Raw genomic sequence first — 17,860 nt, 5'->3', positions numbered from 1 at the left:
CTGCTGACCTTGTGATACATTCACAGGCACAGTGCCTCAGGTGTGTGTGGGAGAACCAGCATGCTGAGATTGGCTGCAACCACAGCAAACACTATCCCAACCACGCTTTCCACTGTGCCTTTAAAATGTACCTGTGTACCCATCAGGTCCCAGATTCTCCCTGTGTTAGACCACCTGGCTGTGGTTTCCTGTGGCATTTGTGACCCAGAGGAATTAACACAGCCGGCTGCTTAGACCCTGTGGAGGTGAAGTCTCAAGCTGTGTCTGAGGTCCTCAACAACCTGCCCCACTGCCCTCTCTCTGGACTGCTGCTGACACATTGCTTAGGCAACCTGTGTCCTACACATTCTCTGAAACCTGAATGTGAGTCCTGCCTAGTCCTTCTCCCACTTTTTCAGCAAAATACAATGGCAGCCTGCAGATGCTGAGTGTTGGGCAATGTTAAGTTCACAGCTAGGGCTTTTATAACTTCTCCTTGATGATAGGCAATGTGTTGGTCTAAACTCCAATGGCAAAAAAAAAAAATGAGAGAGAAAAAAAAGCAAAAGGAATGTTGATAAATGATGGGATGATGTTGAATAAAAGTGAAAGTAAACTGCCCCTGATGACTCTGAATTAAAAAGACAGGATGCAATATTTTCCTTCCTTATAAATTTGCTAACAAAGGCTATAGAGTTTATTCTGTTTAACTATACAGGCGTGGGCCACAGACCTAATGGTGCTTTTAACCAGCAGATCCTGTCCCTTCCTCAAAGACAGAATACAATTGTGAACAGGGGTTTCAACCAACCTGTTTTCTGAGCTTTAGCGGATGCATAAGGATTTCCTTTCTTCTTCTTCCTATCAAGACAAAAAAAAGTTTTACTGAAACAGTTTCTCAGTACTGGTAAGTACTGTTTATAAAAGAATACTCTCTACCTCTGTCTAATTTGTAACTACAAGTTGACATTTTATCTTGGAAGAAGTAATGTTGCTTTTCTACGTGAACATTTGAAGAGTAAACGTTTTCATCTTGTGATTGTTGACATAATCAGAGAAGAAATGTAACAATGTGGAGTCACATACTTTCTAAGGGCAGCAGAGATCCCCATCCCAGCCACCAGCAGTACGAGGAGGAGCACCAGCGGAGCTGCAACCATCGCGACGTTCACTCCTGCGAGAGGAAGCGCGACATTTCAGCAGAAATGACTGGCGGCCACGTTTCCCCATCTAAAGCTCAACATTGACTTGAAAGGTCTTCAAAAGGTTAACACATGGGGAAAGTGAACACAGGTGAGGCACTTACTGACATTGAAAAGCAAAAAGAGAGAATTCAAAATTCTGGCTAAGGTTTAGGAAAATAAAATTTATCCTTACCTCCCCTTCCTGCTTCCAGGCAGTTTTCTTTTACTTAGTTTAATTTTTTAAATCATCAAAATTTTTTTCAGTTACAGTTGACATGCAATATTATATCAGTTTCAGGTGTTAAACATAGTGATTAGACATTTATATAACTTATGAAGTTATCACCATACACAGTGATAACAATACTATTGACACTTGTTTTGTATGCTGTACTTTCCATATCCCGGACAGTTTTTATAACTGGCCATTTGTACACCTGTATCCCTCCCCCTTTTCACCCACTCCCCCAAACCCCCCCTCATCTGGCAAGCATCATTATGTTCTCTGTATCTGTAAGTCTCTGTCTGTTTTGTTTGTTTGCTTATTTTATTTTTTAAGAGTCCACATATAAGTGAGATCATATGGTATTTGTCTTTCAGTGTCTGACATGTCACTTAGCATAATGGCCTCTAGATCCATCCATGTTGTCACAGATGGCAAGACTTCATTCGAAAAGGCAGTTTTCAATGTTCTTCAGGGATTCACGTTTACTCTGAGTTGTTGGTTGGACCATACTAGACTCCCAAGTCAGAACCGAGGGGGAGTTTTAAAGCTGTCCCACCCAGCCAGGAGCTATCCAGACAGGTGGAGAGTTTCAGCAGTGTGGAGCTCTAGCTTGGCTCAAGCAGCCAGTTGCCCCTGACAGTGGCCAGGGCTGGACCTGGACAGTAACAGAGGCCTGGAGAGCGGGAGCTTCTCATTGCCAGGGCTCTGGAGCTGTGGACTGAGAGGAAGTACAGCCCGATGACCTCAAACAGCATTTCCACACTGCTGTGCAAAACAGCAGACTGGGTCTTCCACAGCTCTTTCCGCTTTTAAAAAAAGGTCCCTTGGCCAGGCACTCCAGCAGGCCCCAAGCTTGTAGAAACTGTACAGCCTAAAGGAGAAATATTTGTTCTTTACCCTTCTTTATCTGTGATCCTTGGCAAGAACACAGAGAGAGACAACCAGGAGTGGAAAGGTTTATGAAAGGAAGGATAAGGAACTTAGAAAGGAACCAAATTGATATAAATATCCCTGGTGTTATTTATAAAAGTGGAAATTTGGGAAAATTTAAAAATTTAAACATCTAACAATAGGGACACCCTTAACTAAATAATCATATGTCCATATAAAATACTATAAATATAGTAATAATTGTGTTTTTCAACTATTTAACAACATTGAAAAGTGCTCATAATACAATGGTAAGTGAACAATACACACTACAAAATGGAATGTATGGTATGCTCTCATTTTGTCTCAAAGTTATAAACATAACTCTAATTGATTAGATACAGTACAATTTGGTGATTCTTTTTTCTGCTTTATTGTCTATGCTGGTACAGATGTTCCAGTTATTCCCCCACCACCCAGCCTGCCCCCCACTTCCACAGTCAGTCCCCACCCCAGTATCCACACCCGTGGGTCCTTCAAACGTGTTCCTCGACTAGTCCCTTCACCTTCTTTCAAACAGTCCCTGCCCCCACCCTCCCTTCTTACAGCTGTCAGTCTGTTCCACATTTCTATGCCTTTGGTTCTATTTTGCTCATTAGTTTATATTATTCTTTAGACACCTCTTGTAAGTGAGATCATGTGGTATTTGTCTTTTATTGACTGGCTTATTTCACTTAGCACAATAGTCTCCAGTTCCAACCATGCTGTCACAAAAGGTGGGAAGTCCTTTTTTTCTGCTGTGTAGTATTCCATTGTGTTTTTTAATCTACTCGCCTACTAATGGGCACTTAGGCTGTTTCCACCTCTTGGCTATTGTAAATAGTGCTGCTATGAACATAGGGGTGCATGAGCTCTTTCGTATTAGTGTTTGGGATTCTTAGAGTATATTCCCAACAGTGGAATCACTGGGTCAAAAGGTAGTCATCTATTGATGCTGATATGTAGCATTTATATTTATATTATTTATATTTCTCTAATATTTCCAAATTTTATAAAATAGGTAAGTTATTTTACATTCTGAAAAAATAAATGTATTTATAATGTCTATTACTGGAATAAATTATACACTTTCATATTCAGAATTTAAAAAGTATATAAAGGAATAGAATATAATGTCTGTCTCCTACCTCTGTTTCTCCTCCACAAAAAGCCAAATTATGTTTCCTGACATTGTTCCAGAAATACTAGAATGAATATGTATATTTACACACATACTAGAGTGCTAATAGACTGTTCTATACCTTGCTTATTTATTTAGTTGTCAATTTATGTCAAAGAGGTTTGACAGAACTTGACAAAATTACTACATTCTTTTTTTAATCTTTTTGTTTCTTTAAAAAATATTTTATTTACTTATTTTTAGAGAGGGGAAGGAAGAAAGAAAGAGAGAGAGAGAAACATCAGTGTGTGGTTGCTTCTCATGCATCCCCCACTGGCCTGCAACCCAGGCATGTGCCTTGACTGGGCATCGAATTGGTGGTTGTTTGGTTCTCAGGCCAGCACTCAATCCACTGAGCCACAGCAGCCAGGGCTACTAACACATTCTTTTTCATGCCTGAAGAGTATTCCATTGTATGGATGTGCTATTATTTGTCCATAAGACATTTACTTAGTGTTTAAAGGGTAAACACTATCTTTTGTACGTACAATACTGCAATGAGTAGTTGCAGATATACACCATTTACACATGAACAGATACCTTTGAAGCATCTGCTTCTGGCCATTTATATGACAAAGAAAAACATTTGTTGAAGATACTGTAATAGTGGTTGGAGTACCAGTTATACACGTGAGGACATCATAAAACAATAACTGCTTTACCTGTGGGCATTTCTTCAAAGGGGATGAGTTTTGTGATCGTCTCATCTTCTCTTATAGTCGAACCAACAGAATTTGAGTTGGATTGGCGCCACACCAGTGAGTCATTACCTGGGGGGGGAGAGACATTGCAAAAACCACATCAGTGACAACGATTTATGAAAGGACATGACCAGAATTGAATTACTTACTGACTTCCCCTGAATCCTACTTTGTGTAATCTGGCAACCAATGAGCTCCACTTTCAAGGCTATCCTCTGGTGCCACGTCTGGGGGACAACCCGCACGTATCTGGCCACGATGGGAGGGATGAAATTGTTTGTCACTGGATCATGAAAATTGAAGCTGCCCCGAAACACCTGTGGAAACAGGTAACTTTCACCTGAAGATTCTATTAGTTAGTGTTTAGGTCTTTATCAATCCTTTCGTACCTGGTTACATGAAACCAAAGCCAGGATTCTACGTCTGTTGCATTTTTTTAGACACCCGATATCGAAGATACAAGACTTTGCAAAGAAAGGCCAAGTTATCTAAGGTGATGCTGGTTTTCTGGAAACTCACTGATGAAAATACTTGGAGGCTTGATCTCCTCCTCAGTTCTTTCTTCCAGAGTTTCTCTTACCTTTTTTTCGTTATTGACGAGTCCTCTGTAGGTCCTCCACTTGGAGTTGTTGTTTTTGAAGTTCATCACAAAACTCTTAACATAAAAGTTGAAATTTGGCTGTGTGGATTCGGTGGTCCTAATTCCTTGTAAGAAAAATATTATTTATAGGTAGCTTTAAAAATATGTTATAGATAGCATATATTTTAACTTCACGTTTCTATTTTTCCCCCTCATTGGAAATTGCAAATCATTCACAGGCCAGCTTTTCTTGTCTGCATTTAGAAACCTGATCACAGATGAGTGTGTTCACACGGAGGTATGCCACATAAAAGGTCGGCCCTCTCCTCCACACACTCACATTTGCAACCCACACCCGGGTTCTCCCACAGAGACCACGTGCAGGTTAAGATGTGGCACACTTTGAGGCATCTGTGTGAACCAGAAATATAACTTCAACTGTGCCATTTTGCATTTGTGAAACTAACTGCACTTGTGTCAGTACCTGTTACTTTCTTTTCCTCCCCCAAATCTATCTCCAGCCACTCTCGCTGTTTGTGGTTCTTGCTGCTGTTCCCTGACCCTTGGTCTTGCAGTTGGGTTTGGCCAGGAGACCAATGAACTTGTTCTCCAAACCCATCGATCCACTGCCCGTGAGTTTCCAAACTTAAGGGTCTGCTGCAACCTAGGAGAAAAGAGCAGTAAAATGTTTCAGATACCAAAAAAAAAAAAAATTAAAGCAAAAAAAAAAGCAAAAGTGAGATGAGACTCCCCATCTCACTCAGAGTTAGTCAGTTGTTTTATTTCCCTTATGATAGCAAATCAACTGTTTAATTACTGGTGTTTTAATGATGCAGATTTGCACTGGACTTATTTGTACTGCAGTATCTTGAAATTGTTGCTGCTCTTCTTTTCAATAGATCTCATTGAAGTCACATCCTGTACAAGTGACATCTCTTTGTCCCCACTGTAGACTTTCCTTTCTAACCTAAATTCACTGTGATTTTAAGAAAGTGCAAGGTGTTTTAAAGGTTTACAATGCTGAGGTTCTTCTCACTTGACACTTTCTGTGCCCTTGCAGAGCAGGTACGTCAGGTGCTCTGAAGAGCAGTAAATTGTGTCTGACGCCCACCCACAGGACCTTACTATACCATGCCCAAGGCAATGTGGAGGGACCAAATAAAGGCCACACTCCTCTTCCTGGGCAGAGAAGACATACTCATAATGTTCCTCTTGAAACATTCTACTTTGTGAGGAGGAGAATATTTACACAGACTCTATGCCATGATGGAGGGGACAAAAGCCTTTATTTTATATACTCAGGTTCAGTAACTTGACTCAAGAAACCCACATATCCAATTGTACTATTTAAAAGATTTTCTATGTTAAAATCTAACATAAAGGAATTTATCTTAAAATGAACATCATTTTAAATTTTCACTCTCTTGGCAAAAATTTGGGAGAGCTTAGATTATAAAGAAAAATAGTTTCTGCTTAATATCAGTTTGGCTTCTGGTCTGGCCTCTTTTTAAATCACAGCATACTTGGTGATGTGTGACCTGAGGGAAAAACAAACAGAATCCTTTAAACTACACTATCTGAGGGATGTGGAGAAATAAACTAACCCTGAAGATTTTAAACTATCAAATTCTTAAGGAAAGCATGATCCTTACCGTTGGAGGTAAACAGAAACCGCCTGTCTGACAGGGAGCCACTGAAAAGGGAAACAGAAACGTGAGGAACTGAGTTGCTTCACTGAACTCGAATGACTGACACAGAGCTATGGCACAGGGCCCCCAGAGCCTCCCCACATCCCCTGTGACCGTCACAGTGCCCCAGCAAGGCTGCTGCTACCATCGTCATCACTGGCAATTTATAGATCAAGAATATCAGGCCTATGGAAGGTAAGCGACTTTCCTATATTCATACAGGAGACAAGTGAGCAGGACTCTGAGGCAGGGCTTTTGAATCAAAATCATTGTATTGAAAAGAAATGTACAGGTATACCGTTTCAGGAACAAGCTTAAGTCCAATTAATTAATATAAGACGAGAGAGGCAGCAAGGATCACTGCCCTGAAGATACTTCCTTTGATTCAAAAGTCACCGTAAATGTCCCACGCATTGTCAACAATCAAGGACCATTGAGTGAAATGAAGAAAACCAGTCACGCAGAAGAACAGCACATCATTTGCTACCTGCTTTCTCTGAAGACTTCTATACCCCTTTTCTCAGGGGTCCTGCCCTAGCATGTTGCTCTGAACAGCCTCAGACTGTTCTTCCTCCAATCACACTCCTACCCAGTGTAGCAACCAGCACCAGGCCATAAACCAGCACCAGCTTCTAGATGTCAAGGTGTAGCTGTCATTGAGAGAAAATTGAAAGCATTTCAATGACTGGCCTGAACTGGACCTCACCACCGTAAGACAGTCTTCAGTTCATCAGCCTTGATCTTTGGGCCTCGGGAGCCCTGCTGCTCTACAGTCGGTATTACTGTCATGGGAGAACTTGCCAAATCAGCCTTACTCTGCAGTTGTCTTCTTTGGAAGAGATGAGATTCCTAAGGCCTAACACTGTATTTAACTTTTTAAAAATCCATCACCAACTCAGTGGTGTAGAAATGCATAGAATGAATAGAAAATTCAGAATTCTCAAGGTTAATCTTCTGTTCATAGTACTTACTATATTAGACACTAGAGGTAAACACAAAAAGGTAGATGTCACTGTATTTTCCATTATTTAACAAACTGAGAATATTATTTTAAAGGTTTAGCTCTGAGATGTCTGGTCAAGATGATGGTGTAGGCAGACATGGCTCACCTCTTTGCACAACCACATTAAAATTACAACTAAAATATAAAACAACCATTACTTACAACCATCAGAAATTAGGTGGAATGGAAGTCTGTCAACTACAGAATTAAAGAAACCACATCCATTCAGACTGGTAGGAGGGGCGCAGACGTGGAATGTGCTGGTCCCATACCCACATGAATTTTTATTCAGAAGGGATATCTCAGGAGTAGGAGTCCCAGCCGCACACCAGGCCCCCAGCCCAGGGTTCCAGTGTCAGGAAGATTAAGCCCCCACAACTCCTGACCATAAAAACCAGTGAGGATTGAGTCAGTGTTAGAAACTTCTGGAACCCCAAGCAGCTCCTCTTAAATAATCTATCTACTCAAGAACTCATCTACTCAGACTCACTGCCTCTGAGCTCCAGCAGCAGAGCAGCAGCTTGAAAACCACCAGTGGTATACATGGAGAAGCTGAGGTGTCTGGCATCAAGACAAGCAGAAGCCATTGTCCCTTTGCTAAGCCCTCCCCCAACAGAGCCAATAAGCTGGTGCCATATCTGAGACTCCAATAATCCAGCTAACACTATTTGACCTGCCTTGGAAATCCCCAAAGACTCTGCCCCACACAACTTATGGGCACACCCAAGCTGTTTTTCCAAATGAATGACTGGTCTTGGCTCATGCTTCACAACTTCCTAAATCCTATCAAACAAGCAACAGCTGGCTTCAGTGAGCCCCAGACCCAGCAGTAGCAGCAGCCAGCCTAGATTCACAGACTGGCTTTGCCTGGGAAATCTCTAAGCTCAGTGCAAATGACAACCATCTCAGATAGCTTTATAGCTCAGACAGGGTACTCTGGGAAAAACATAGGTGGGGACTGACCCTGGCCTGGGAAACCCCAGAGCCTGCACATCCAGTGGACAGCTACAGACCACACTGGAGCAGGACCACCCTGCCCCTGCATAGCTGATCCTCCATGGAGGGAGGAGGTTGGCGGTCAGTGATCACAGCCAGTCCTTGCAGCTGGCTGACCTGGGTAAATCTCTCCTATTAATCTGCCAAGGGTCAACTACAAGAGGAGGGTGTACTCAGCCCACATGAAGGGTATACCTCGAGTACCCAGCATGGGTGATAGTGGAGGCTGTGCCACTGGACCCTACAGGACACCTACTACATTAGGCCACATTACTAAGATAGAGTCAAAGCAGCTCTACCTAATACATAGAAACAAACACAGGGAGGCTACCAAAATGAGGAGACAAAAAAATATGGATCAAATGAAAGAACAGATCAAAACTCCAGAAAAAGGGCTAAATGAAGTGGAGATAAGCAATCTGTAAGATGCATAGTTGAAAACACTGGTTATGAGGATGCTTAAGGAACTTACTGAGAACCTCAGCAGCATAAAAAAGCTCTAGTCAAAAATGAAGGTTACACTACTTGAAATAAAGAACAATTAAAAAGAAACAACAGTAAAGTGAAGGTGAGAATCAAACCAATGATTTGGAACATGAGGAAGAAATAAATAACTGATCAGAACAAGAAGAAGAAAAAAGAATCCAAAAATATGATGATAGTATAATCATCAGCCTCTGGGACAACTTCAAGAGGGTCCAACATTTGCACCATAGGGGTACCAGAAGAAGGAGAGAAAGAGCAAGAAATTGGGAATTTATTTGAAAAAAAAATAATGAAAGGAAACTTCCCTAATTTGGCAAAGGAAATAGACATGCAAGTCCAAAAAGCACAGAGATTCCCAAACAAAATGGATGCAAAGAGACCCACTCCAAGACACATCATAATTAAAATGCCAAAGGTTGAAAATAAAAAGAGAATCTTAGAAGCAGCAAGAGAAAAGTAGTTACCTACAAGGAAGTTCTCATATGACTACCAGCTGATTTCTCAAAGGAAACTTTACAGGCTAGAAGGGATTGGTAAGAAATATTCAAAGTCATGAAAAGCAGAGACCTACAGCTAATATTGCTCTACCCAGCAAAGCTATCATTTAGAGTCAAAGGGCAGATAAAGAACTTCCCAGATAAGAAAAAGCTAAAGCAGCTCATCATCACCAAATTATTATTATATGAAATGTTAAAGGGACTTATTTAAGAAAAAGAAGAATATCAAAACCGTGAATAATAAAATGGGAAAAATACATTTATATCAACAACTGAATCTAAAAACCAAACTAAGCAAACAAGAAGAACAGAGACAGAATCATGGATACAGAGAGCGTTTTGATGGTTTCCAGGTGGGAGAGGGGTGTGGGGGAATGGGTGAAGGGGTGGGAGATTAAGAAGTACAAAGAGGTAGTTACAGAGTAAGCAAGGAGAGGTTAAGTCCAGTATAGGAAACAGAGTAGCCTGAGAACTAATACGCATGACCCATGGACATGAACAATGGCGGGGGGGTGCCTGAGGGAGTGGGGTGCTGTGTGGAGGGGGCAAAGAGGAAAAGTCAGGACAATCGTAATAGCATAATCAATAAAATATAATTAAAATAAATAAATGCATTTTTATTAAGATTTATTTAGAGCCTTTCTTTGACTGAATTGTCCATTATCTCTAATGTTCCTGCACTCAGTATTTCACTTGAAATGTGGCCCAAATAAACCCAAAGAATACTGCTGCAACCCCAACAGCCTAAACTTGTTCCCACTGCCAGGAAACACTGAAATATTTATTTTTTGTTGTTGTAAAAAAGAGAAGTTATGGTAAGAAGGATGACTCTGGAGTCAACACAGAGAAGATGTCCGGGAAGGCTCAGTGTTTAACAGCTCCTTCCTGGCTTTCCTCCACTATCAGCGGAAATGTGTTTTTTCCATTTTGCTCTGTTGAACTAATTGAATACAGCCATGTAAAGAATTCTATAGGTAAGTAAGTGTCCTCTTAAAAAAAATGCCCTAGGGAGGCTGAGGATGAGGCTCTCACACATTAGGGTGAATGAGTTCAGTCAGATTCCAGGAACGGCCAGCCTTCCCAGAGGGCCCTGGGAGCAATCAAGAAGGCTCCGATGTAAACACAAAGGAAAGCCTTCCCGGCCTGTGGTTTGAGCCCCATCCTCTGTGTGAAGGCGCCTCTTCCTGACTCCGTTCTGGTCTCCTCAGATCCAGGAAGTAAGCTGACCCCGGATGAACCCCAGAAGGGCCCTGGATGTTTACTTTAGGGACTCCTTCTTCCTCAGCTGCAATGCTTCCTTCTGTGTTTTTTCCTGAACACCACACAGTCATGTGTGGGAACAGAAGTTCAATGACCGCATGTGCACTGGTTCCCCCACAGCAAAACAACACAGATAAAAACAACTGCTCCCTGCAGATTCAGGAATCCTAATGAGTGCAAGAGTCTGTATTAGCCTACGGTTTCCTCCTCTCGTGGTGCAGACAGTCAGTGCAAAATCACAGAGCCAGAAGGGAGAAGGAACCTTGAAAGAATTCTGGATTTTGTGTCTGCTCACACCAACACAGAAAGAGGAAAACCTATTCGAATAACTATGGAACGTGAAGCAAAATTTTCCTAATTCATTAATGATTCAGAATTCTGTATTGTTTTTTTGCATTGGAATTTAATTTCAAATTATACAAAGCAACTTCACATGTATTAAGCTCAAATGATATCACAGAAGTTATTGAGAATATAATGGTTACCATTATTCAATAGTTTTACTAATTTTTCTTCAAAACTAAAATAAAATCCAAGTTAACCTTTTTAGTATCCTATATTTACAAAAGAAGCACATTCAAATGTATATAAACACAGACAAGAGGTTCCAAAAAAACAGATTTAAAGCCAAAGTCCCCCTTTTCATTCATTTTGAAAGTGGCAGCGCCCATCAAATCTAGGCCACAGCCTGAGGCCTTCCTGAAATAGCACCTGAGTCTCAATAGAGAAAAAACATAAAACTCATAAAAAGACAAAGATCCTCAAACGTCAGGATCAAGCTAACGTTTAAAACGTTGGTGCCCAAGCAATCACTTTATGCATGAACATATATAATACATATATAAAATTTCATTTATATATAGTACATATATGTGTGTATATGTATACACATGCATATAAATATATATGGGGTATGTCCAGAAGGCATCCCACCATGTAATAGTGACAAATAGAGACATTTATTGAAGAAGATATGAGAAACATTCTCATATAGGACGATGACACCTCAGTCCCCTTCAAAGTAGGCACCTTGGTACCTCACAAAGTTCTTTCAGTCACCATCAGCTGCCCCATTGTATTTTCCTCATTCTTATCAATGGTCTGAAATCTCTTCCCTTTCAAAGGTGATTTTAGTTTTGGGAAAGCCAGAAGTTGCAGTGTGCCAAGTCTGGGCTGTAGGGGTGCTGAGTCACCTGGATGACTTGATGTTTCACCAAAATACTCTGCATGAGATGTGACGCATGAGCTGGAGTGTTGTTGTGATGAAGCTGCCGATCACCAGCTGCTCATAGCTGTGGGCTTCTGAATCATCCAAATAGTTTCCATGGAGGAACGTTGAAGCTTAACTCAAAATCTGATACAGATTCATTGCTCTACTTGCTCAGTCAATTTGAAGGCGACAGCCACACAATACACATGCTCATTCAATGGCATCTACCGCCCCCACTTACTAGTACAGTGAAGTCGTTACTGTACACACATGTGCATTCCAGTCCACTCTCCTTGGCTGCCAATTTACATCAATGTCACACAAACCATTCTCATTTTATTAACAATGGCTGGGCTTTTTCTGGAGAGACCTCATTATATATAATGTTTGCTTGACTAAGGATTTTAGATTCTAAAGGCATGTGCAAGCTTTTAGATATTAACTTTGACACAAATTTAGAACTACTTTGACTATGAATGTTCAGATAGTGTATAAAAAAACACTTTAGGGCCCCTTGCTGTAAAAAATCCCACCCAGAGGGGAAAGCAGATAGGAAGGTCAGGCAGGCGGAGGACACAAATACAAGGCGATGAGCCCTCACAGCTGAGTGTGTGGTGTGTCCTTGGTGATGACTGGCTGGCTCTCGTAAGTCACACACAACATTGCTTGCAATGCCTGTGAAAGGACTGCACTGGAACAACCTCTCCAGTTACTCCCAGAGCACCCCGAAACTCAGAACTGCTAGTGGGAGTGCTGTCTTTTCTCCTCTGTCTCTCGCCAGCCAGCCTGCTGGAGGGGAGCTGGGCGTGCGCATAGTGTGCTGACTGTCACCACGACTCCTCTCTGGCATCTCTTGCCAGGTCTTGACTCTACCACTACGTCCCTCTGAGCCTGGGACCTGCCTTCCATCACACCCAAGGCTTGCCTTCTTCATGAAGATACCTAGCAAACTTCTCACCTGACGTCAGTCACTGCGTCCCCTCTTCAGCTGTAACAGAGTGAAATGCTGGGTCTCTGACTGCATGGTGTTTAGCTCTGCTTTGTTCCTGTGGCCTTCAAGCTAAAAGCTCCTGCTTTGCCTTGCATATAAACAAGCTCATCTTTAGAGGAATTCTGTCTGATGCTTGAGCTTTAAAAACACAGCCCTCCTATTTCCCCTTCCCTTGACATAAAAAAGAAGCCTGAATTCTGTGCTTTCTTAAGGTGGATTTGAGGGTTAGGTCTCCCATCTTCTTGGTTGGCACCTTCTCGACCCATAAACCTTTACTTACTCCAAAGTCTGAGTTTTGGCCTTTGGAAACATCACGCTAGCAGCTTTGGGTGGTAACTTGGTGAGCTTAGGCCATCATCCCCAAACCCAGAAATTAGTTTTTATCTCAAAGTTTACTTGTGAGTTCATAAATTGGTTCTTTGAAACATAAAATGCATATTCTTATAAAAATAATGTTATCGCTTGTGTTCAGAATCCCTATTTGACCCACAATATTACTAAACTATAATACATTCAAATAAAAAGTAGTAGGGAGAGAAAGATATGATTGTATAACTTCCTCAAAATGACATCAGAGTCACTATATTTATACTAACTTGGAAACCCATCTACTCCCCATGTTGTGATTTTTTTACCAGATAAGATAGTCCACAATCCATTGTGAGAATGGAACAGTCAAATATGATCATGTTCGTTCTGCACGCAGGAAGGGGCTGGAGCTAAATGGTGTGGGGACAGGAGAGTGATGCCCAACTAGCCAGTGGGAGAAGACATAGGTCCTCACCTACTTTTTCCTGCTTTGGGATCCTGAACTGCCTATAGCCTCAGTTTTGTGTTGTATCCTCAGAACCAATTCCATGTGACAACCTATCAAAAAAACCAAAGTTGCAGTAGTGGGGAGATATTTCCAAGGGCAGATAGAGAGTGAAGGAGAAAGATAAACACGGTGGCTAGAGGAGTACTTTTCCCTCACTAGGCATCCTTCCAAGGGGGACCTTCCTCTGAACCATGCCTGTTTATAATGTGGACATCTGGACCACAGGAGGGCCTATATTTAGTCCTAGGGGCTCCAGTTTCCACTCCAGAAGTCGAGGGAACCCGAAAGCTTTAAAGGCTGAGGCTGAAGCATTTAAAGTAACTGACATATTCTCATGAAGCTACAAGAGCAGAGAATAACACCAAAGAGAAAAGTTCACAACATTAACAAAAGTCCTCTTTCTTTGCTTCCCAACTATTATTTACCATGAAGAGATTGTCTCTAGGAATCTTCTGGGGAGCTCTGTAGTAAAAATGGATTTATTTCAGTCCCATAATCTCCCTTCAGTATCTTCAGTAATGTTGGAGATTAACCAATAAGTCACTGAAACTGAAAAAGCTAAAAAGGAATACGTTTTTTGTTCTCTCCCACTGAAGCAAGTAGAGATACTCCTCTGCCCGGGGACTTCAGATGGGTCCTCTTTCAATTTACTTGTCAGCATAACCAGTGAGCTTTTTTCTTGCTGCATTTACCTTCCACACAGACACCATAAATTCTGCTCTAACACACATATTCTTCTCAGTTGACAAACCCTTTGTATCTATCACATGCCTGCTGCTCTTTCAAAATTGTGAGCTGATGATGCCTTCACATTACTTTCCACTCAAAACAACAGGCAAAGTACTTACTCCTTGGAGAGCACGCCATTGGCCAGGATCCCTTTGTAGCGACTTATCCCTTTGCGCTGAAGCACGCTGATCTGACCTCCCAGTTCATCTGCAATTATTCCGGCGTGGACGGCTGCTTTGCACAATAAAGAGTTCTGAAACAAGGCAACGCTGTCACTCATAGCTTACTCAAGAATACCTTTAAAATATACTGCAAGTTTTCCACTTTGTTTTAACTTGTGGTCAGGATCCCTAACTGACCCATGACATTGCTTAACTATAATTCATTTAAATAAAAAGTAAAATGGGAAGGGGAAAAAAGCATTCAGAGAGAACTATCTCAATGACATCAGAGGCACCATAGTATGCTGACTAACTTGGGAGCCTACTCACCAGGTGGGTAAGAAGGTAATATATAGCAGTAGTGGTGTTCCCCCAGTGAATAACGCCTGTTGGTGGCCGTGCCCTAGTGTAGTTACCCCCCACACCGACTCTGAACTGGCCTTGTGGCTTGTCTGGTGCTGCTGCACGTGTCACTGGGCCATCTTTGGCCCTCCGGCCCTCGGTGTCCTGCCACAGGGCTAAGCTGCAGGAGCAGTTCTAGGCAAGGGGAGCTGAAGAGCAGACCAGCCCAGACTGCTGACCCACAAACTCAGCAGCAAATGAAAGGGTTGTTATTTTAAGCCACTGAGTTTTGGAGTGGCAAAAATAGATAACTGTTCAGCAGAAATAGATAACAGATCAGTTTCTTACATGTGGTTTGCCAGATGTACATACTGAGGATCATTTGAGAAGGTGAACCTTCCACACCACAGTTTATTTTATGATTAATTTAGAGATTTAAGAAGGTATAAAAAACCAAAATAGTAATGTCAAATCATGCAAAGGCTGCTGTCTTGTGTGACAACCCAAGCAGGAGCACCTGACTGGCTGTGTAGCAGGGGCCCTGTGGTTGAAACTGGCCTGCTGGAAAGGGGCTGGAGGGAGGACTGGAACTTTTCAAAGTGTCTCCCAGGTCCTAGGACCCCATGAGCACAGACCTATGTGGGAGGATGATTAGACAGTCAGCCCAGGACTGAGGTGCTGAGAAGCATCATTTTTTAAATAAGCTTTAGCAATGCTCCACTTCTCCAGGATGGCTAATGCCAAAAAGAGAAAAGCAGCTCATGAACTTGCATCTCAGTAACTGGACTTCCTCCTCCAGTTCCTCCTTGTGTTAATGACAGGCTGTTCACCTTATTCCAGTAGAAAAATTCACTTACATTTAGGTTACAATATTAGGAGGACCCATGGGACCAATCATATTTTCTAATTAACATGGCTGCAATAAAATTGAGAATGTTTGTGATCTTTGACTTAGCTCAAATATCTAGTAGATTAGAGTTTGCAAAGTGAATCATTTTGGCAATAACTGTTGTCATAGCCAAAAAAAAGAGGGGAAAGATTTTATGACAGAGGATGTGAGAACGCTAAAACACAGATGCAGATACTATCCTTCTTGATTTTGGAAAACAATAATAAGAATTAGAAAAAGAGGAAATGATAGTGCTCTTTAAACTAAATAGGCAGCTTGCATTTTTATTTTCCCTAAAATTTTTTTTCTTAAAAAGATCTCTTATCACTGCTTTAGACTCTCCGGGCACAACATGGAGCAGCCAGGTGTAATGGAAAAGTCCCGGATTTAAACTCAGCTATTTAGTTCATCATCCTGGCTCTGTGTCTAACCCCACCAGGTGTGCTCAAGTCACTTCACTGCTCAGGGTTTGGCTTCCCCCTTCATCTACACAATGGAAAGGCTGGACTGGGTCATATCTGGCAGCGATTTTCAACTGGTGTGTCGCAAGAATTTTTAAAACTTGCAATACTGGACTATTTAATCTATTAAACTTGCAATACCTGACTAATAATCTATTTAGTCAAGGACACTGCCCTCTTTTCCCTTAGATTGTCAAATTAAAAAAAAAAAAAACAATAGCTATCTGGTGTGAATGAATCAAAATTATACCTATTTTTTAGTCAGCTTGACAAAAAAATACAATGTAGTTTTTGGTGTTCTACATAATTTTAGTAAGTAGTTTATTGTGCCATGAGATGAAAAAGGTTGAAAATTGCTGATGTCTGGCATTTTTTCGAGTAGTCTGTCACCTTGTGGTCCTGGAGGGCGGCCTATGAACCTAGTGTAGGGTGTGTGCAGACCTGCTTATCTCTTTCAGCCCTGGAATGCGAGGCAAACTGGCATCTCTGACAGCCAAATAGTTGTGATAACTACATCTGGCACTTTCAGAGGCTGGAAGTCTCACTGCTTCTTGAGACATCTGATTCCATTTTGCACTGCTCCATGATTGCTCACATGCAGCTGAAATTGGCCTCCCTGTAACTTTCACCCACTGATCCTAGTTCTGCTGTTTGGGACAACACAGAACGAATCAATTCCTTTTCCATGATTGCTTTTTAGGACATATTTCTCCCCAGAGACCTGTTTCCCATCAGTAGCTTCTCTGGTAACTTGTTTGGTAAGTTCTGTCATCCTGCCCTATAGGATATGCTTTGGTTTTGCGAAGATGCTTCCAGAAAAAGACTTGCTACTGCTGAACACATTTCCTAAGATACAGGTACCATAAGACAGCCTCCAAAATAATCTCCAGGTATTCCCCTATGTGTAATCCCTTTGGGTGTGGTAGGAACTGTGGCCTTCTGCTAACTAATAGAATATAGCAAAAGCGATGGACGCCACTCCCCTGCTAACATTACATAAGATTGTAACCTGTCTTGCTAGGAGACTCCCTTGTTAGAGAACTCTCCCTGCCTGGCTTTGAAGAAGCAAGTAGAGATGTGGGGGAGGCCTACAAGGCAAGGAGCTGAGGACAGCCTCTAGCAAAACCCTGGGAGAAACTGAGCTCCTCCATCTGACCATCCGTAAGTAACATGGTGTTGAATGCCGCCAACACCATGGTAGCTTAGAAGAACATGTTTCCCCAGTCCAGTCCCAGATGAGACTTCAGGCCTGGCTGACACCGTGGGTGCACCCATTAGACAGTGAAGCAGAGAACTCCTCTGAGCCATGCCCAGACTAGCGGCCCACAGAACACGGGAGGGACCACATGTATTGTTTTAAGTTTCTGTGTTTGTGGTGATGTTGTTATGTAGCAATAGAGATCTAATATGCCCATGATATTTCAAAAAAAGGCACTGATCAGACCTCTTTGAATGGGATTAGTTTCCAAAATACAAATTTTCCCTCCAGAAAAATCATTCTAAAAGCAAATGGTGTAAAACCAGCGAGTGAGTCAAATAGGAAGCCCGCTTGTAGTGCTTGCAAATTGTGT

General features: G+C 41.8%; 1 protein-coding gene across 4 annotated transcripts in view; it reads right to left on the bottom strand.

Annotated features, from left to right (window-relative positions):
* DCBLD1 (discoidin, CUB and LCCL domain containing 1) overlaps positions 1–17,860 on the bottom strand; it is a 63,619-nt gene that overhangs the window by 4,925 nt on the left and 40,834 nt on the right. For 2 of the 4 annotated variants that reach the window (XM_028510835.2, XM_036024617.1), the window contains exons 6-13: positions 14,556–14,689; positions 6,412–6,452; positions 5,244–5,423; positions 4,760–4,884; positions 4,349–4,496; positions 4,141–4,248; positions 1,066–1,153; positions 791–840 (exon numbers count right to left, since the gene is read on the bottom strand). In XM_028510835.2, the coding sequence (XP_028366636.2) occupies positions 791–840; positions 1,066–1,153; positions 4,141–4,248; positions 4,349–4,496; positions 4,760–4,884; positions 5,244–5,423; positions 6,412–6,452; positions 14,556–14,689 (874 nt within the window). The remainder of the gene's footprint in view (positions 1–790; positions 841–1,065; positions 1,154–4,140; positions 4,249–4,348; positions 4,497–4,759; positions 4,885–5,243; positions 5,424–6,411; positions 6,453–14,555; positions 14,690–17,860) is intronic. The other 2 variants (XM_036024619.1, XM_036024618.1) reach the window with 2 other exon arrangements.

This window comes from Phyllostomus discolor, chromosome 4 (genome assembly GCF_004126475.2).
Source record: "Phyllostomus discolor isolate MPI-MPIP mPhyDis1 chromosome 4, mPhyDis1.pri.v3, whole genome shotgun sequence".
NCBI lineage: Eukaryota > Metazoa > Chordata > Mammalia > Chiroptera > Phyllostomidae > Phyllostomus > Phyllostomus discolor.
This window is presented reverse-complemented; position numbering and strand designations above follow the sequence as displayed.